The sequence below is a fragment of the Pholis gunnellus genome, assembly GCF_910591455.1.
Source record: "Pholis gunnellus genome assembly, chromosome: 4".
Taxonomy (NCBI): domain Eukaryota; kingdom Metazoa; phylum Chordata; class Actinopteri; order Perciformes; family Pholidae; genus Pholis; species Pholis gunnellus.
In genome coordinates this window covers 17,220,448-17,241,528 of record NC_136530.1, presented here as the reverse complement: position 1 = coordinate 17,241,528, position 21,081 = coordinate 17,220,448, and the positions used below count along the sequence as shown (strand labels likewise).

The window sequence follows — 21,081 nt, the reverse complement described above, 5'->3', positions numbered from 1 at the left end:
GGACTGTGAGAGGATGCTAAGAATACGTTTGATCCCACAGCTTTCATTTGTTTTATTAAAAAATGTAATCTGTGATGTCCCTCTGCAGTTGAAAAAAGACAGACGTGTGACCCTGATAAATGGGCCTGAAAAAAACAACACAAGAAACTGTTGTTAAGGCTATAGGCAATAAGTAAACAGTATTTGTGTTATCAATGAAGCCAGAGTTGTCGTGTCTGCCATGTTTTAAAAGTTTAAAACATGTTCTGGACCAAGTCCAGAATGCAGTCCTCAAGATAAGATTCTTCATAACATTTAATTTATTTATTATCCTATTTGTTTATATGACTCACAGTTGATGGTGGACATCAGAACATCTATCGATCTCTTCAGGGATGTATATATCACGAGCTGTTAGCGTTGGTCATTGGCAAAGTTCAAATGTTTGCTCACATCCTTGATTATTTGCTTCAGTTAGGTAGGAAAATCAGAAATACTGAATTATGACTCAATTTAACCTTTTATCTTGGTACGCACAAATCTATGTGCAAAACAAACCGCAAAACACAGAAATGATGCTGAGGAATTATTTATTAACTGACATATGCATCAGGTTTCCACAACCACAGTGACACATATCACAAACAGTTAAATACATCCTGAGAACAAGCAACAGCACTCTGCAGAGATCATACAACAGGGTGACACATGATACGGTGACACAGATCAGTGTCTGCTCATCATCAGGAGGCTTCCTACTTGGGACCGGATCTAATTTTAATTCTTAAAAATGAAGGGGCAAATTGTTTCAAATGTCAGTTACGGCACTGTTACTGTTTTGCTTATTGATTTTTTTGTGTCAATTGGATCATTTATTTGGAGTTTTTAAGGCAATAGCTCCGGGGTAAAAATAAAATAAATATACAATTATCATCCTACAACATATCAATTTAGTTTTAGTTGTTTGTGAATCAAATCATGCCAAATCATGCTATGATTTTGTCTCGTGATCCATATTTTGAGCAGCACACACAAACATCATTATTGTTCATATTTGCTTGATTGTGATCGTTGAGGATACAGTGATTGTTTTGTTTGGCCATGATACGTGAAGGCAGGTTTACAACACTGTGCAATATCTCAAACTTTTATTTCTCTTTATTCGTCATGTATGTGATAACATGAGGATGTATCGTGGCCAACAGACAAGTATGTTTAGTTCTGGTTCACGCTTTATTTCTTTATTTAGCTATGAGCATGGCTTTAATCCAGCGGGGCAGGGATGATGCAGGAGGAAGAGGAGGATGAAAAAGATGGAAGTGTGCATCTGTGGAGAAGAGATTCAGTCACATTCAGTTTAATATTTGACATCTTAGAACAGTAAAGCGTGAAGTTGGTGTAGAAACTTTGATGCAATCAGTTTAAAATGCAAGTAATGTTTCATTGTGAAGCTAAATCCAGCGTCCACTACGGTCAGACGTAATACATTACTGTATGATTACGGTACATTTACTTACCCTATGCTAGTCCACACTTCTCTTCCCTCTGTAAATCACTGCAGAAGAACAGGTTGAAGTGGCATTAGAAAAATCATACATTCAAACATTTTTATCTAAACGTTTTACCAGTAAATGCTGAAACTTGTTTGGGTGGTTTCAGTGATTTTGACTTTAAATAATAGCCTGCTAAATATGAATGCAGATCTCACCCGTGCCAACGCTGCTCCCTGAGCAAGTGACTAAGAACAGAGACAAAAATAAAAGGTGAGATTCAGTAAAAATGTAATTATCCAACCTTTTTCCTCCTGTAGTTGCTAATCATCTAAATGTATGTTTGGGCTATGTTCCAATCCCAAATAAAGCTGATACAATTCCTTTATAGAAGTATATCAAATTAACGAAATAGTGGTGAAACTACCAACTGTGTGTGTGCATAATGTACATTGTAGAAATCTGTGTCAACAGAAACATCTGACATCATACACTTTAAACATCACTGTGAGGTGTCATACCTGAGTACAGTCTCTGGGGGCAGAACAGGACTTTGCTGCCCTCTGGTGTGAGCGGAGCCACCACCACATTATAGACGTCCCCACACTGGACGGTGCCAACATCACAGCTGCTCTCCCCAGAAGAGGCAGTGCAGGTGTAGTTGTTGCTGCTGCCCACCATATCTGTGATGTAGCTGTGGCCGCTGCCAGCGCTGCGCCAGTAAACCCGTAGAGAGTTACCAGCCATCTTGTAGAGCCTGACGCCTGACGGACAGCAGGCACCTACCAGAGAGAGAGAGAGAGAGAGAGAAATGTTGTTTATTAATATTATTGTATGTTTAATTTTTGTGATGCTTTGGCAATACCGTTTCTAAATGTTCATGCCAATAAAGCAAATTGAATTGAATTGAATTGAATTGAGAAAGAGAGAGAGAGAGAGAGAGAGAGAGAGAGAGAGAGAGAGAGAGAGAGAGAGAGAGAGATGAGGTGATGTGGGAGTTGTGGATATATTATCTCAAAGGTTACCGGATGTTGGTGGATATGTGTGACACATAGTCTGTGTATTCTACACATGCAGATACTGTTGATCACTAACTATTATCCATTTGTGTGACGGTTTGGCCATCGCCATCTTGGTTTTTTGCAACCAAAAGAGACACGAGAGGGTGGAGCTGTAAGTACAACCAAACGCTGAACAAGACATTTTTGTAGGCCACCAAAGTGTTACAATTAACTTTCACGAATTGACAACACAATGTGAAAGGGTTAAAGTTGTAAGCAGCAACCTAAAGCTGTGATAGTGACCTGTCAATCACAAGTTAGCCGCGCCCTAAAGCATACCCTGATGAACATCATGCTGTATTGGAGAAGATGTGAAATTAGTGATTGAGACCATGTTTACAATGTTTACAGAGGTAATAAATCAAGTGAGAAGTAAAGTAATTTTCTTATAGACTTCTATACAATCAGACGCCCTCTGATGGCCAGTAGAGAAAAAGCAAGTTTGGCTTAATTTTTCAGACCTGAAGGTTGGCGCCTGTATGAGAAGCTCTTATGTCACTTATATGTTCATGATTCCTTCCATATTATAAAAAGTATAACGGATAGTTATGAATAAAAACGACATAAATGTTGTAAAACTAATGGTAGAGAACATCTCACTGGACGAGAAGCCCCGATAGGAGCAGTTGGAACTGCGCCCGCTGTGGCTGAACGCCTCCATGGTGACGGTGTAGTTGGTCCCGCAGGTGATGCATCCCATGAGGCAGTGGGAGTCCTGGGTGTGGCAGCGGGCGTGACCACGCGTTGATGTCAGAGACGTGATGAACGAATGTGCTCCTTTGGCGTGAGACCACGAGACGTTGGTCACTGCCTGCGTTACCTGGTCGACTGTTAGATTGACCGGGCAACAGGGTCCTGTGAAAGAAGATGAAATATGAGGATGTTGTGGGTGGAGCACAAAGTTACCATCTGTTATCTGTTTATGTCACAGAAATATCTGTATTCGGTTTATACAGGGCCCAGGCTGGAAGTTGTTAGAATATATAGATAAAATAGTATTTTAACCCTTTTACCTGAATCAGTGTAATAATTAAATATATCTCTATTTATAGCATATATAGGTTTTTAATGCAGGACTTAAGTTTGTAAGTGTAAAAGTGTAAAATTGTGAGTTTTTTTTACATCTTTGTGTTGCTACTTTTACCTAAGTAAAAGATCTGAATAATCCTTTTGCCTAGATTTTGGACCAAAGATGCATTTATAAGTGTATAACTCTGACACCGCTGTCAGTAGTGGAGCAACACAGACTTATAAAACCTCTACCAAGGAGCACGGAAGCTGTTCTGGAGGCTCGTGGTAACACACGCCACAAACATGCTTCTTTAAATGGTAAAGAAGCATGTTTGTACTTGTATCGCGCTTTTCTAATCTTTCCGACCACTCAAAGCACGTACACACTACTTGTCATCACTCACCCATTCACACACTGATGGCAGGGGCTAAGTGACACCTGCCTATCACAGCTACGGAAGCAAGTGTCTTGCTTAAGGACACATTGACGAGCGACTAGCGGAGCCGGGGATCGAACCGCCGTTGGATTGAAGGACGACCCCGCTCTCCACTTAGCCACAGTCTTTATGCTCAACCTGATGCTTGTCTGTACTTTTTCTATTACATGGATCAATCCGACCCTTTGACCACACTCACCTGTTTCCAGAGAGTCAGAGTAGCTGGGTAAACTCTGGCCGAAGGGGCTGGTTGCTGTGACGCTGACCTCGTACATGGAGCCGCAGGGAAGGTCCGTGATGTCGCAGCTGTTTCCGCTGGTGGTGCAGGTGTGTTCGCCGTCATCTCCCGACGCGCTCACAGTGTAAGTAGCAGCGCTGTTGTTTGCTGTCCAGCTGACGCTGACGCACGAGGAGTTTTTCAGATTCAGCATCAGATTCATCGGCATGCAGGGAGCTGATAGGGACGAAAGGAAGAAAGAAGTTGACTTTATTGAGTTTGTTCAGACCTTTGATCAATCACATAACCATTGAAACAAACTGTACACATCATACACTCACTGGTCGCTTTATCAAGTGACCTGTACGATCTAATGTAATGCATCACCTCAGCTACGCCATGAGTTCTATTTCCCAAAAGAATTATCACCTTTCTGACTGAACATTTCTAAGCTCGGTAAAAGTAGAATTTATGGCACAGCTGTTGTATTGTATTGCATTAGATTGTAGATTTGTGTACCTAATAAAGTGGGCAGTGAGTGTATGTCTCTATCCACTGGGGTTTTTTATACATAAAATGTAAAAAACACAGCTTTTTGCCTCATTCTGGTAGAAAATATTTGTTAATTGTTTAGTCAGGCTCAGTCTGGATATGGTCTGGATACATATACGGTATGAGAACAGAAGTTTCATACCTGTGTTTTTGGTGTGAGCTTTGCATGCACGGTTGCATCCACTGATTTCATTGCAGGGTGTCACCAGCACGCTGTAGGGACTGTCGCAGCTGAGGTCAGAGAGGGCGCACACCGGTGCCGTGTCGTTACACAGGATAACCTCTGAACCGTCTGCAGCTCGAGTCTCGTAGAGCTGTGCCCCCTGCGAGGCCGTCCACGTGACCTCCAGAGTGTCAGTGCTCACCAAGGAGACTAACACACCCTCTGGACAACAGGGCACTGAAAGACACAGGTGATACACAAGCTAAGAGACATACACGTATCATGATCACAACCAGAAAGAAAATCAGTCTCATAAGGACTCAAAATATTGAAACCTGAGGGGACATGTTCCTTACAGGTGGTGTAGTTGAGAATCGGTCCTTGGGGACTGCTGCCAGCCTGGTTGAACGCGAACACAGACATCAGGTATGTGTTGCCACACTTGCAGTGGTAGGTGCAGTTGTTGCTGGTGGTGTTGCAGGTCTCCTCGGGTTCGTCACCTCTCTTGATGAAGGCCTGGTAGCTGTCGGCATGAGGCACCGTGTCCCAAGTCAGCGTGCAGTTTCCTTCAGTTGACTCCACGAGAGCCAAAGACTCTGGGGGGCAAGGGACTGACAGAACAGGACAGCAGGTCACACCCAAATACTGACAGTGGTATCAGAGTGGCATAATGGCTGTGTCCATAACTACCACTGAGGTGGTCTCATAGTGTGCATTTCTCACCAGTAATCACAAACTAATATTTTTTTAATGAAGAGTGATAATAACTGTAGCCTATCATAGTGTATGTGCAAAGTATCTGTATCATTTCATTGTAGTTATTGTTAGTATTAATCTATTAAATTGATGAGAAAACAAACCAGCAACAGCCAGCAGATTAATTCATCTGGAAAAACAGTGCAGCATGGTTTGCCTTTATAAGACCAACTTTATATTTATTTTATGTTTTGCTGCATCCCATAAAGTTGCTGACATTTTTTCTTCTTCTTCTTTTATGTGTTTGTGCAGTTTTAATTAAGTTTGTCCGATTTATTACCTTTTATTTACCAGTTATAACAAAACCTAAACATCTGGAGTTGCACTTAACCAAACCAGTTAACAGACTGGTCAAAAACATGAATTCATCGTAATACTAGTGGTCAAAAACCACACAGGGTCATTTTAACCCTTGTGGTGTGGACTAACTGTGGCGTACTCTTAAAAACTCTCAAACCCTGACCTTTTGTATTAGGCGTGGGCGATATGGCTAAAATTGTAGATGACGATACAATTTCATACATATTAAAATACCTGGTAATTCATGCAGGAAAAAAACTGATGGGGATTTTCCTGACCAATCTAGTAAATGAAATACCTCACAAATCAAAGTACATCATCATTATGCGTGAATACAGTGAATCCTTGAATAAAATTGCCATAAATAAGGCAAGCTCATTGATTGTCCAGAATGGCCTATTACAACCCCTTCCGATCCTACTTATGTCTGTGTAGCGTTACAATCAAAGTCAAAATCTATATAATCAAAATAAAACAAACAACATAAGCCATTACAACTGTGTGGATCTGATCCAAAACAAATCTCTCCTACTCACAGGTGATGACCACCACGGGGCTGGATGGCTGGCTGGGCCCTGCGTCGTTGGAGGCGGTGACCTGGACGGTGTGCACCTCTCCACAGCCCACTGGCTGCAGGGTGCAGGAGCTGGATGTGGAGTTACAGGTGAGGTTCTGGTCACTCATCGCGTGGTATTGGATGGATCCATAGACCTCCTGATCGAATTCCCAGGACACAGAGAGTCCGGCCACACCGTTACTCATCACCATAGAGACATTGGCCCGATATGGTGATGGAGGTCCTGTTAAAACATTAGACCATGTCAAAAACACGAGCCGGTACAGACTTACATATTTGATACCTCTGCCAAGCTGGACAGCGTAGTAGAGTAATATTTACTGAAGTACTCTCAATTTAATGTTTGTTACTTCATACTTAATTATACTATATTTATCAGATAGCTTGACTTTTTAAAATGAAGATGTTATAGAGAATAGGGTGATAAAATATGATGCAACACACAGACCCGCTGTATGTAAAACATGCAACTATTTTAATTCTTTCAATTACTTACTTATTACACTTCTTTATTCTTGTGGTGCATGCGTTTTACTGCTAATATTTGTTTTCTTTAGCTTTAAGACCTTATGTTTAGAATGTAGCTCTCTATATATATTATTAGAGCATGCAAAAGTCTTCGCAGAGAAATGAGACAGATCCGGCAAAAACTGGAGCAACCTAAGTGTTGCTTTAAGCCAATTCACGCTTTATGTCCGCATTTGTATGTTTGGATTCTACCACTAGGGGGCGCCAAAGACGGACATTTCCAAATCCGATTCTGAGGCTGAAAAAAGGGGAAGTAAAAGAAAGCTCCTTTGCAAACGGTTTCACAATGATGCTTCATCATATTCAGTGAGGTAATAGTTTTGGTCTCTTTGTATTCATGACTTCTAGATTTGGGGCCGTGCAGAGGTTAAATGTTTCTGAGAAAGTGTTTCTGCTGTTCTATGGGATAAGTTAGGATTTGAAGGTGGGAACGTTTGTCAAACTGTGCAGGCACAACTAGCGCTAAACAGGCCACCTCACACATCTTCACACTGTTGAAAACCAAATATCATACAAATGAGTTTGTGTAAAATTGTATTCCTAATTTTTTTCATGTATAATATTTCTCTCGTAGTATTTATTATAAAGGCACATGGACCACAGGAGCTAGCGTGTGTCTCTCTCCTGTTGAATGTGATCTGATGAACACAGCAGTCCACAGAGTACAAAAACACACAGAGAAGTGTCTCAGTGCCTCCTTACTTGTTGTCTGGTTGATGGACAGACCCTCTCCCTCTCGGCCCTCGAGGTCCCAAGCGAAACCCTCAATGACGTAGAGGGAGCCAGCATCCAGGCCCGGGAAGGTCAGATTGGTGCTGGAGGTGTTGTGCTTCATGCTGGTGTTTGAGCCAAACTCGTATATAGACAGGGTGTACTGGACAGCGTGGGCAACAGGAGCCCAGGATACGATGATGCTGTCATTGCTGGGAGACGAGGCAGAGAGCTGAGGAGGAGGCAAAACTGTGGAGGAGAAAAAAGTTTGACATTCATGAGATGTTTTATTTAGGCATTAGTATTGTATTATTTCTGTTTTTGAAGCCAAGTTGTCATGGACTTTTAAGTCTTTTTCCTTTTCTTTTTTAAATTTTTCAGTAATGTCAGATGTTGACCTACTTAGTTGTCACAAAACTATGAGTCAATCAATGCTCTTTTGGCACCGACTGTATAAAAAATCACAGTCCTCATGTTATTTTATGGCAAGGCGAGCAATTCACCTCAGATGTGGGAACTTACATTTAGATGTGATCAACTTTTTAGGCCATTTCTTCATGTTTTTTGTTTCAAACACTAAAAAAAGCCTGTTTTTAGATCTTTTTTACATGTAAGGATATATGAATACATTCATGTATGTCAAAGCTAATTTGAGTCTGACATATTAAGTAGCCTACAGAAGTACAATACAATGAAATCAGAGATGCATGATGACAAACAGTGGACAAAAAATGGTGCAACTGCTTGGAGCATGTTAGTTTGGCTGATGTGAATCAGATCCCCCCCCCCCTCTCTCAGGAAGAGGTCAACCCATTGTGTTTGGCATAAAGGGGTCAGGTATAGTTACCAATACAGGAGAGGCCCTGAGGGGCGCTGATGCATTTATTGGGTAAGAAATACAAACAGTGAAGTTGACTCACAGTGGGCCCACTGTATAGTGGCTTTGCTATCGGACAATGAGGCAGATCAAGTGACTTCTGAAGGGCATGGGGATCGATGAGAACAGTACACATTGTTTCTCCATGAACGTACGACTCATCTCTACACATAAACCAGCCCTTAGTTATTTTGCCACTGTATATTCAGTATTTATGAAGTTTTGTTTCCCAGATTTGGATGTGGTAAATCTGCACACATATATATAAAGTATACCTGTCTTTGCAGTCTGAGGAAGAGACGGCTGGCTCCGGCCTCCACTGTTGGAAGCCATGATGCTGAGCATGTACTCAGTGTACGGTGTGAGGGACTTAATCTCAGCGGTGGTGGAGGACACTATGTCTTCTCTGAAGAAGCCGTTGGCATCCTCGATTCGTATGGTGTATTGAGTCGCCCCGGTCTCCGAGTTGAACGACGCCATCAAGGTCTTGCTATCGATCGTCTTCACTGTCTGGATGGGATCCATCATCCCAGGGGCTGAAATAGTCACAGTCGGCTCACATCAACATTTTGATAGCGAGATGCGAGGGATGTCCTGCACCTTCTCAGCAATAATTGGCTGTGGAATCTACCTTCTACCTACAAATTTCAGGGATTAGTAACGGGGAACATTTCATTTTGTCTCATCTCTCTGTGTATGTTTGAGAAATCCACACACTGACTGTATCAATAAAAAGATTTCCTCTTATATGGTCACTGAACTAATAGTCTGTGGTCCTTCGCTCAGTGTACGTCGTCAGCTGCCCATCATCAAAGTAACATTTAGGTGTTACATAAATTTACATTGTAATGTTAATAATTATACTGGATCCACCATTCGTCTTTCAGACTGTTTTTAGGTAAGTAGTGTGCCTGAATATGGCAGTAAAAACTGTACTGGGCACAGTTTTAAAAGCATTTTTAGACCAAGTCAAACACATGCAACACCAGAAAATGTCGTAAACATTTTTTTAAAATGGAAATATACACAACAATGAAGCACTGAATAAAACATTGGGTTATTTAGTGCTTAAACGTGACAGTTATTGACGCAAGTGTACCTCACCTGTGGATGACTCGACAGCTGCAGAGCTCAGTGTTTGTTGGGATTCATCCAGGGCTTCAACTGTGAATGTATACACGACGTTTGGGGACAGAGAGTTGACAGAGCCGAGCACTGTGTTTGGACCAAACGTGGCAAAAACAACGTGGTTGCTTGGTGGGCTTTTGGGGGTGGCGGTGAGCTTGTATGAGCCGGCTCCGGTGACCCTGGTCCATCTGAGAATCGCGGACTTGGTTGTTACTGAGAACACGGATACTTGGATATCTGATGAGAGAGATGACAGAAGTGCAGATCAATATAGCATTTGTTTACATCCGGAGACATGGATTTTTTTTTTGCACATAAGATGTATGACATAATCAAGGTTTTGCCTTGTTATTATCATATATGACAATGATATAAACATCTACAGTGGACTTATGGTAAAAGAGAACATAGAGTACCTTGGGCTGCAGCCTGCAAATATAGAAGAGAAAATATTGTTAACAATACTTTTATGTACATAGAAATCAAGTTACTACCAACAAGTTAACCACTTGTAATGTTGCATTGCATTGTGCTCTCACAACAAAATGTTTGTTCCTAAATTTGACATTAGATTTATATTATTATAACAGGTTTTATTCCATTACTGTACCTTTGAGCATATGCCCAGCAAGACAAAAATCACCAGCCACTTCATAGCGCCCATTCTTCAAGTCTGTCTCCTAAAACACTTCTCTCACTCTTTTAAAACACACTTTACAACTTCTGTTAGATTTCTAAAAATGCTTCACTCCAAACTGTTTAACCGTTTCTTAAACATATCTGGTGTCTGTGCCGGTTGAAATACCTCCACCTGGTCCCTCCCACTGGAGGCAAATATCCAGTCACTGTGAAGCAGAGAGATGCACCTTGGGACAGCTGCAGGTTAGAGAGCTTGAGAAGGAAACACCTTTGTCGCAAAAGGCAAGATATTCTATATTCAACAAAATGCAGCATGGTGTGGGGTCTGACAAAAGGATTGGATTCCCCTGGCTTAAGGCCGCAAATCCTTCCCTTTCACACTGAGGTCTGAAATGAATAATACATTTTCTAAAAGTTTCTGCCAGGAAACGACAACAACAATGAAATGCCTGGAAGAAAGATACTCAACATTATGAGATAGTAAGTCAAACTCAAAGTCTCATGATTTTGACTGAATAAGTATAGTAAGTCAGAAGTTTGACTCATTAACTCATGTTTTAATTAATATATCAATATTATGACGTCCACTTATAATTTCTACTTCCCCTTACCATTCACAGATTATGACTTAGTATCTCATAATTCTGACTTTTAATGTCAGAGACTTTGACTTTTTATGTCATATTTACGACTTAGTATGTCGTATGTAGCTTCAACTCCTAATTTTGACCTAAAAAGTAAAGATTTTCATTGTCTATCACATTATCTATAGATTTTCCGCAACTATTTTAATTTTGTATTTATTTTTTATCAGTTTTCTCTCTCACTGGTGACTCTTTCATTTCTCTGGCTCATCTGAATTTTTAACAAAAATGCCAGAACAATGAGACAACATTAGTTATATTGCAGATTTTTGATTATTAATAAAAAAAACAAATCAACTAATAATGATATATAGATTTAGCTACCCTGCAGTGTATAAAGTAATTACAATTAGCTCCACCTAACAACATTGAAGGGATGTACACATAAATGCATCACTCATTTTAATACAGAAAGGGTCATTCTGCATAATAATAAAAACGGGCACATAGGACAAGTTTGCTTTAAATGTCTTTAGGTTTAGGAAACGAACCTACTAGTCTACGTCTAGGAACAAACGGTCACGGTTTTGGGTTGAAATAGAAGGGCAAACCTTTCCCCCATGTGTTAAAAACTACAGCAGCGCTGCGTCGCACACTTGTTGACGCAGGTGACGTCAGAGCATGAAGACACGGGACAGGAAGAGGCGCCGCGGAGTGAAAGAAATAATAAAAAGAAAACAAGATGGCAACGGGTCCAGATCACGGGTTGAAACGAATCGTGTGGAAAAGTAAGTTCGCCCCGACGGGAGAGTGTTTAATGTGCACGTGGAACAGGGCAACAAAGCGCTACTGAGCGCGTGGTGTTTTATGAACAGCTTCTTCGTTGGTTTGTGACTTTGCATCTTGGAATGACAGTCAAACATTCTGCTGTTCAACGCAACGGAAGTACACACTTGAATTGGGTGAGGAGTCGATAACGGGAGGCTGATAACCGCACACCGTGTTTTGGTTTGTGCGTTGTGTGCGCAGTTGTTTGTCATTACTTAACTTAAACGGACTCTTTGTGTCTCGCTTCTGTTGAGCGCAACGTTAAGTTAGTCGCAGTGAGGTCGCTCTCTGTCTGGAGCCCCGCCTCACAGCAGACGGTTGACGTTAACACAACAAGTAAATTAAGTTTTGTCGTGAAGTTTTCTAAAATGTGAAAGCACAACGTTACACTCCATGGTTATTAGTCAGCGCTACATGTTGACCAAACAGACCCAGGCTGTCATAAACAACCAACCGATACAGTTGGTTTCCATTCATTATTTATAGTAAAATACATTCACATGACAAACGCTCATCACACATGTAAAGACCCTAAAATAACATGAAACACAACAGTACACATTGTTTTTCCCACTAGGCTGTTTACTTGATCAATGACTGATGTATCTAATGGATTGTTTAAATTATAACCTCTCGTGTGTCAGCAGCAGACTCATGAACATGTTCTGGTTCCACTCTTGTTCTTCATGAGGGTTTCTGTTAATGAGTCATCTTCTGTGTCTCTTACAGGAATAAAAGATACAATTATTACGGATTGCAGGAAGTCGGAAGTATGGAAGGTAGGACAACTCCACATTACAGATGCAACTTGTATGTGATTGATAACACTCGTGCACAGTTGTCATTTCTAGCAGCCTATTACAGAGCGATACACAACTTGACGTACCCGCTACCTGTTTATCTTCACAGATATTGATTCTGGACCCCTTCACCACCAAGCTCCTCTCATCATGCTGCAAAATGTCCGATCTGATACCAGAAAAAATAACAAGTAAGTTTATTTTACAGATCGTGTAGATATAATACTAGTAAAAGACGCGGAACAAACTGCAGTATGTATATATTGTGTTTCTTTAGTCGTGGAGGACCTGTTCAAAAGCAGAGAGCCTGTTCCAGAAATGAAGGCCATCTACTTCATGTCACCAACGGCTAAGGTGTGCCCTCATATCCCTGTAATGATGTCACATTCAGATTCAAGTTTTCATTTCTGCTAAACTATGTTGTGATACCTTACATTTCCTTTTCTAGTGTGTGGATGCCTTTATTGCTGACTTCAAGCCCAAACCTAAATACAAAGCAGTGTATGTTTATTTCACTGACTGTAAGTAACTTGAATCACTATTAAAGCAAAAGTACCGACAAAAAAAACATCATCCAACATGATCAAAATGTTGTTTCACTGACTTTTTTGTTGTTGTTGTTGTCAAACAGACGACATAGAAACTAACGCTTTTTTTGGTCCCACAGACTGTCCCGATGAGCTTTTTAACAACATGAAGCGGTCCTGTGCGGCGTACATCCGAGTCTGTAAGGAAATAAACATGTCCTTCCTGCCACAAGAGGCTCAAGTGAGTGGTTGCAGATTGTGCTCTTTTTAGGTTCTTTTGTAGCGCTCCATTTCCTCTTTTCAGACTGTAGGGAAGATGACGTTTGAGTTCATGTTGCCACTGATTTTCAGTGTTTTGAGTGACTCTAATGGGTGTTGGCTGCTTTAAGCCATGATGTCATGACTTTACAAACTGTTGTATTATCCCAGTGGCTTTGGAGCTGTAACTGGATATTCTCTGTAGTTATTATTAATTATTAATATTAATTAATTCTGTGCCTTTTTGGTTCTGGAGTCAGAGAACTGATTGGAGACTTTACTCTCGGTGTGTTGAATGCTTTTCAGGTGTTCACGTGTAACAATCCGGGGGCTTTCCACAGCATCTACAGTCCCAACAGCCAGGACAAAAAGAAGACACTGGAGACACTCGCAGACCAGCTCGTCACGCTCTGTGCCACGCTGGACGAGTACCCGGGGGTTCGATACAAGAAGTGAGCCAGAGAAGATTTGGTGTCTCGGCATTCGACACACCTCAGCCCCCAAGCAGAGTGGGACCTTTTTACAAGAAAAGATGGAACCGAGACCGTATAATATGTTGCTTTGCTGTGGCAGAACAGAAATGAAGCTCAGATACAGTTACAAACGTCACCTCACTTTAACGTAGCTTAGAACAACATCAACTTTATTTAAATGTAAATAAAAACAAAAGCACTGTGTGGCTTTTATTGTTATTTTTCACATAATATACCTGTACACACACACACACACACACACACACACACACACACACACACAAGTCTACAAAAGCAACTGTCGGACCATATCGAACAAAAAGAAAAAATGGGCAACAAAACACTTTTTCTACAAGTGGTCCAAACCAGTACGATATCCTCTATCAAACAGCGGTATTAGTTCCACCTTGGTGTGTATTAGCTTGACTGTGATAACTCATGAAAATGTTTTTTATATCATAACTAGAGACGGCAACATGGAGAACGCCAAGACCCTTGCAGAGCTGGTGGACAACAAACTGGCCAAATACTACGCGCTGGATGACAGCGGCACGAAAAAGGTGAGACGCCTTCTGAACAAAGAGTGTTGACAGAATAAACGAGGTCTTAGCCCAGCGAGCGAAGGGGGACCTGGACACTGACAGCTTGTAAAAGGGAAGAAAAGATTCCATTTTAAATAATGCGTTGTTATATTTTAACTTTGTCTGTGTATTCCCCCCCTCCTCTCATCACAAGGGAAAGACTCAGGCCCAGCTGCTGATAGTGGAGCGAGGCTTTGACCCCGTCAGCCCCATCCTGCACGAGCTGACCTACCAGGCCATGGGTTACGACCTCATCGACATCCAGAGCGACACCTACACGTAATACAAGCTTTTCCCCCGCTGAATCCCACCGTGTTCACGCACGCACACTATGCTTACGGCACCGTATTGCTATGCCCGTATACAAGACGAGCTATTCTATCTAGACAATATAGCCAATACCGGTTATCTGCTTGTTTTGGTTTCCAGTTACAAGGCTAAAGATGGCTCAGAGAAGCAGGCCTTGCTGAGTGAGGATGACATGCTCTGGGTTAAGCTGAGGCACAAGCACATCGCCGAGGTCTCAGAGTAAGTTAAGATCTGAAGGATGGAAATGTCCCGTTTCTGTCTTCCACACCTCAACCCTCCACTAACTCTATTTTTTTTATTTTCTTTCCCCACAACAGACAAATCCGCAAGTTGGTAAAGGAAATGGCCGCTAACAAGAAACAGCCGGATGGGAAGGTGCAGTGCTGTGGTGTCTTCTCGTGTGCTTCAGGGACGCTTCACACTTAAAATGCGTATCTTAAGCAAACATTTCGTTTTTATTTCAGATCACAATTAGCACTTTGGCCCAGATGATGAAGAAGATGCCCGCATTCCGTAAACAGGTGACCGAGGTATGTGGCACCAGTATTATCTCGATTGCCTTCTGAGTGGTATCTTTAATTATAGAGCTGTGCGTGATCATTATGCTGTGGTTGGGTGTGGTGCCTCTGAAGCCTGCTGTTATGTGGGGTTGGCTTCATCATGTTTTTAGCACAGAAACGGAGCAGAACGTCATTTCTGTCCTCTAACAGTATCTTTGTCTTCCATTAAAGGGACTCTCCAGTAGTAACAATACTTGTCCATTGTTCTGTTCATATTGTTTTTAATTTTTCTCTCTCTCTCTGAATTCTAGAAAACTATTCATCTGCAGCTGGCCGAGGACTGCATGCAACTTTTCGCAAACAACGTGGAGAAACTCTGCAAAGCTGAACAGGTCTGTCTGTGCCGAGTCTGACCTCTGACCACCTCCTCAGGAGAGAAGACTCTGTGGAATTGTGTTGTGAAATGGAGCTTTATGAATATATATTTAAAAAAGTGCAAACATTCACAAAGATGGTTTATCTCTGCGTAGGACCTTGCAGTGGGGTCGGACGTAGAGGGGATGAAGGTGAAAGACCCCATGAGGACTCTGCTGCCGGTGCTGCTCCACCCGTACAGCACCCACGACAAGATCCGAGCTGTGCTGCTCTACATCTTCAGCCTCAGCGGTACGGCAAACCTCTCCTGCAGCAGACTCGTCTCCTTGTCTCCTAGTCTCCTCTCTGTTCATTAGCATTCCGTAAAGTAGTATTTTCCGTTGGAGCCATTGGGTCCCAGCGACCTTTCAGAGTGACCAAGAGACATTTAAAGATCAGTGTAAGGCAATGGGAATCCGTAAGTCAGGATATAAACTGACATACATACTCATGTGACTACTAATCCTAAAATTACAGAGATGAAGCATTGGTTGATTTCATTTTTACATTACAGAAATATACCACAGCATATTTGTGAATACTGTTGCGATGCCGGGGATATTTTCCAGTTAAGAGTTACAGATTATTCCCTCCAAAAAGACCACGAAATGGACCCAAAACCTGAAATGTTCTTTCTTGTTCAAGACCGTATTGATCATTTCTTGACTAAGAGCATGGAGCCTCTATAAACCTTACCAGATTTTCATGCTGGTTTGTTTGTTTGTTTGTTTGTTTGGTGTTTGTCAACAGGAACAACCGACGAGAACTTAAGCAAACTCATCCAGCATGTAAAGATTGAGGCGGAGCGAGAGTTTATCCTGAACTGGAAGGAGCTGGGGGTCCCTATCATCACTACGGTATGTGCAGAAGACGAAGTGATTGAAGCTTTTGATTACGATTGATTGTAGATGTTAAACTCATGGGTTAGAAGTTGTAGCTGGTGTGTGGATCCTTCACCGTGGTTCACTCTGAGTTTCTTCTTCTTCTTCTGGTCTTGTTCATCTATTCAGTTCTGTGATTCAGTCTCAACTGAATCCTGCTTATTGTTTCTTCTGCTTCTGCTTCTAGCCCAGTTTGTTCCCTCGCAAAACCACCAGACGCGACCGTTCCCAGGATCAGACGTACAACCTTTCCAGATGGACTCCTGTTATTAAAGATGTGATGGAGGTCAGTGAGAGCAGATTAGCATATTGTTCATTTTATATTACTAACTGAATGATCACATAGCATTTACACCGTTATCCAATTTACAGACGGTTCTTCGAGAACTGTCTTTTGGACTTGCTTTGTTTAACAGGAGGTTTAGCAGCTGTGGATACCATAATGAATACAGTAGCACAACTTCAGAGAAAATAATTTGGGGGCGGCTGGATGGCGGTGATTCAAAGTGTGTATAGATGGGAGCGGATAAGAAGGTCACCTGCTACCTTGTAAGGGCTTGTAATGTAGAGAGGGACACTCTGTACTCTTCTTGAGATTGTTTTCTTTTGTTTGTTTTGAGGTATATAAATGATATGAGCCGTCAGCCATGGGTAATATATCAGCGCTGATGCTGTGGCATTAAAAACAACAATTCTCTGAAATACATAAGGAACTGAGAGGCAGAGTTACTCCAGTCCCCTTCGGTCATAAAATGAGGGCATTTAACCTGATTACTGAATCTCAGTTCTGTAATTTCACAGAACTGAGATTCCATATTTTGGTATCGAGTGATGCCAGTTGAGGAAACTGGCCACAAAGAGAGTTTAGATTGTAAAGCTTAAATCTGTGTTCCACCCGTTGGGAGGGCTCATCGTAGCAATTTGTTGCTGGTGGAATTCCTATGTACTGTATTTTTTTAATTTAAACGGGTTAAATTGGATTGAAAAGTAATCTGAAAAGGTGGTGCTCTGATCAGGCTGATCTGTAATATAATATGTTCCTTTGTGTCTTCTCATTTTCACTTCCCTTTCCTGTTATTACCTGAAAAGTCTTTTCTGAGCAGTCTTCATCACCAGAGCGCCTGCTTACTGTAAACTGTGGTGAACAGTTTCCTCTTACATCAGGAAACCGACCGTGTGGCAGCATACAATCTTTTAGTGGCATGCTCTAATTGCCAATAGATTGTTTGTTTCTCTATCTTAAGCTCTATCTTGATGTGGTTTTTCCGTAGTCCAAAGATTAGTCCCAGTTTGGAACTTGGAGGGGTCTTCTACTTTTAAGTAGTTGCACAGACTGAATATTTTCACGTCATTTAAGTGAAACGTCAAACTTGTGTTACAATTGTGAAGAGAAGGGATAGCACCACCATGTGAAATCACAACCCGTATTTGAAATCTGGTATTAAGTGTTGGCTTGTTGGAACTATTTGCTGAACTTTGATCGGGTTCTACATTTATGTGCATGTGAATGCAAGCAGGTTATCTCGCATCAGTACAAGCAAGAGTCAATCCTCAAATCTATGACACTGGTTTGCCCCAAAAACCTCTGTTCTCTCTGGGGACGAGACATTAAAGATGTGTTCCTTTCAGGATGCTGTGGAGAACAAACTGGACACCAAAGAGTGGCCGCACCAGTCTGAGTGTCCTGCTGCCTGGAATGGCTCCGGAGCTGTCAGGTACAGTCGTTGTTTCTATCACACTCCATCAGTGGAACTACAGGGGGGGGGCACGGCTTCATCACCAACCAACACACACACACACACACACACCGGTAAAACAATATAATATAAAATAGAATTATAACAAATACAATTGCAAACAAGGTGGGGCACTGGGGGCAAGTTTAGGGCACTATATCATATGGTTGCACCTAAGAAATAAAGAGAGGGGGAGAAAAAAGGTAAAAGCAAGAAAATATAACGAGGCGTATCTGTCCCCGGGGTTTACAAGCACTATGGTCGGCCAAGAAGAGAGACCCCAGTGTGTTGTGTGTCTTAAAATACTGGCAGCAGACAGTATGAAGCCCACTACATTGAAAAGACACTTGGAAACTGTATCATGTGAACAAGCACCTTGAAACTAAATTGTGGCACTCTTTGTATGTCACAAAAAGCTTTTATTGAAAAGCAATCGGAACAAAGTAAATCCACATCAATCATTGCTGGATATGTCATTTTCTTGTTTGAGAGAACCTTCTGTTAAATGTGGGGAAATATAAGGTTATTTGCACTTAAAAGAAATACATTTATTTTATTTACAAATGAATGTCAGAAAGCAATTTACATGTAGGAATAGGAATATGATCTAGAGAAAGCACTGAGTAACTTGCACATCTTGTCTTTGATCAGTCATTATTATATGTAGGATTACAATGTTCCTTTATCATCAAAGGGGGGGGCTTGACAGAAAAAGTTTGGGAACCACTGCACTAGATAGTGTGATTCACATAGTCAGTAGTTTCTGGCAATAATTAGAAATAAATTAGAAATGCTCCAATCCGGCCTTTTCTGGGGTTGAGTTTCCATGTATTACAACACTGCTTAAACATATCTCTTTATTTCTTTACCCTGTCACTTACTCAAAAGTAATGTGTCCCTCAGAAAGACATGTTTTACACTCAGACGTGTCCCCGTTTGTGCTTTTACAGACCGATGCATACGGCAAGAGTGTGATGAACTAGCACCCTCTAGTGATGATGTGTGCTGTCACTTCCAGCTGTTAATGTGTTGTTTTTATTTTTATTTTAAAGGATTTCGAAGTGTCTGTTTTTTGGAAGTTAGTTAGTTCTGACTATCCATCCTTCGCTTCCTCTGTCTTTTTTGCCAGGGTGTTGATTTTGCTCTCTCTTTCCACAATTTGGACATGCACTTCCCACATTTTTTTATTTTATTTGAAGTTTTGTCTCAGTGAATGTCTTTTGTCGTCGTCCTGCTCCACAGTGCCCGTCAGAAGCACAAAGCCAGTGCTCAGGACGAACGCCGGAGCGGCGCACGCCTCATTGTTTTTGTTCTCGGAGGAATCTGCCACTCTGAGATGCGCTGTGCCTACGAGGTCACCCAGGCCGTTAAATCCTGCGAGGTCATCATAGGTGAGCATTAATGCAAGGTTTTTGCATTTTGAACTTCAGTTGAATTGGTCTCTTGACCTGGAAACTGTCCGTTTGAAGCTGTGTTACGCCACCTACTGGAGCCAGTCAGAGTTGTGAAAGTGCTTCTACTCTTAATTTGGGACGTAGCGGCTCATTATACTTTGTTTCCAGGGTCTTCTCACATTTTGACCCCGACTGGTCTCCTGAATGACATCAAGGCTCTGAGCAAAGGCCCCATGGAGACTTTTACAATAGAGGAAAAGAACAACGCCTGAGAGGTCCAACTCAACAACCGCCCAAATTCCCCTGTCTCCCTACATCTCATATCACTCAACACAGTGCACTCAACTCGACTTCCAGAATTTACCTTATACTTGTCTTCATGTTTTAATACTCTTTCCAAACCTGGTGCACATTTCAGTAGGGATGAGGGCAAATGATCTTTTAACTAGCTCAACAACTATGATCTTGGCCTGCTTATGGCATATCTAGTTTGCTAATTGTCATTTGATTATATAGATCATATTAAAAGTAAATTGACCTCATCTTACTGTAAACACAGTAAAAAATGTCTAATCTGCCTATCTGGGGTTGCGCTGTCCATACAACTTACATGTTTCAGACACAGAATGGTGATAGAAAGTAGCACAAAGCTAATGTATATACTGTATGTAATCACTGAGTCCCTGCTGTGTCATTCTGACTTTTTCAGTCTCACTTTATGTAATTTTGAAGAGTGTTTTTAACATAAGAGTATTTACGTTTTTGTTAATTGAACAACTGACTAATAAATGGATGAAGTGGTTCAAATCTGTTCTAAGTTCTAATTTCAATTACAGTTAATGTTGCCTTTTTGTGGATTGGAATTTACAAGTACCTAAATTAAGACCTGGTTCTAGATATTCAACTTGCATTTACCTCAGTCCCTTTTAATCCCTAAGCCTATTTTTAGGCCTCTGCTCGAGAAATATATACCCATACTCAAGAGTCCCCCTCTCTAACTACAAGGTCTATTTGAATAATTTTGATGGTTTAATAACACTAACACTTGTGAGATTTGTTAAGATTTGTAAATATCGGTGTATATGTTACTGGTTAATACAAGATGAAGATGGAACACAAAAATAATTGAAAGTGTTCAGGTTCGCCTGGAAAAAAAAGCACTTTCATTGTACCTGGTCTTTGAAATAATGCAGCAGTAAGCCTAAAAACGCTCCATAATCATAGCACAACATGTCAGTAGTCTCTACAGAACATTTTCACTTCATACAGAGATATAGAGGGTTTTGTACGGAAAAGTCGTCCGAGGTCGGGCCAAATTCAAATTTTTGAAGCAGCTGCTCCAGCAAGGGTGTAGGTTTGGTCTCAGCATT

The 21,081-nt window shown here is 41.3% G+C and overlaps 2 protein-coding genes across 2 annotated transcripts; one reads left to right on the top strand and one right to left on the bottom strand.

The window, feature by feature from the left end:
- Positions 1-1,204: 1,204 nt before the first annotated feature.
- Positions 1,205-10,451, bottom strand: LOC306694796 (fibronectin type III domain-containing protein 7-like; the record flags this gene model as incomplete). Its single annotated transcript, XM_079157810.1, has 13 exons — positions 1,205-1,306; positions 1,497-1,534; positions 1,688-1,717; positions 1,991-2,251; positions 3,131-3,385; positions 4,178-4,432; positions 4,890-5,147; positions 5,267-5,521; positions 6,503-6,766; positions 7,774-8,031; positions 8,935-9,195; positions 9,764-10,040; positions 10,398-10,451. The coding sequence occupies 12 exons, from the start codon at positions 10,449-10,451 to the stop codon at positions 1,503-1,505; spliced, it is 2,460 nt and encodes an 819-aa protein (XP_079013936.1). The 3' UTR covers positions 1,205-1,306; positions 1,497-1,502.
- A 1,256-nt stretch (positions 10,452-11,707) lies between these two features.
- On the top strand, positions 11,708-20,508 carry stxbp3 (syntaxin binding protein 3). Its single transcript, XM_079157290.1, has 19 exons — positions 11,708-11,798; positions 12,568-12,617; positions 12,748-12,829; positions 12,916-12,992; positions 13,087-13,159; positions 13,306-13,406; positions 13,730-13,875; positions 14,363-14,456; positions 14,632-14,756; positions 14,907-15,005; positions 15,104-15,161; positions 15,251-15,316; positions 15,598-15,678; positions 15,817-15,952; positions 16,451-16,557; positions 16,769-16,867; positions 18,211-18,296; positions 19,560-19,708; positions 19,880-20,508. The coding sequence occupies exons 1-19, from the start codon at positions 11,753-11,755 to the stop codon at positions 19,981-19,983; spliced, it is 1,779 nt and encodes a 592-aa protein (XP_079013416.1). The 5' UTR covers positions 11,708-11,752; the 3' UTR covers positions 19,984-20,508.
- Positions 20,509-21,081: the final 573 nt, after the last annotated feature.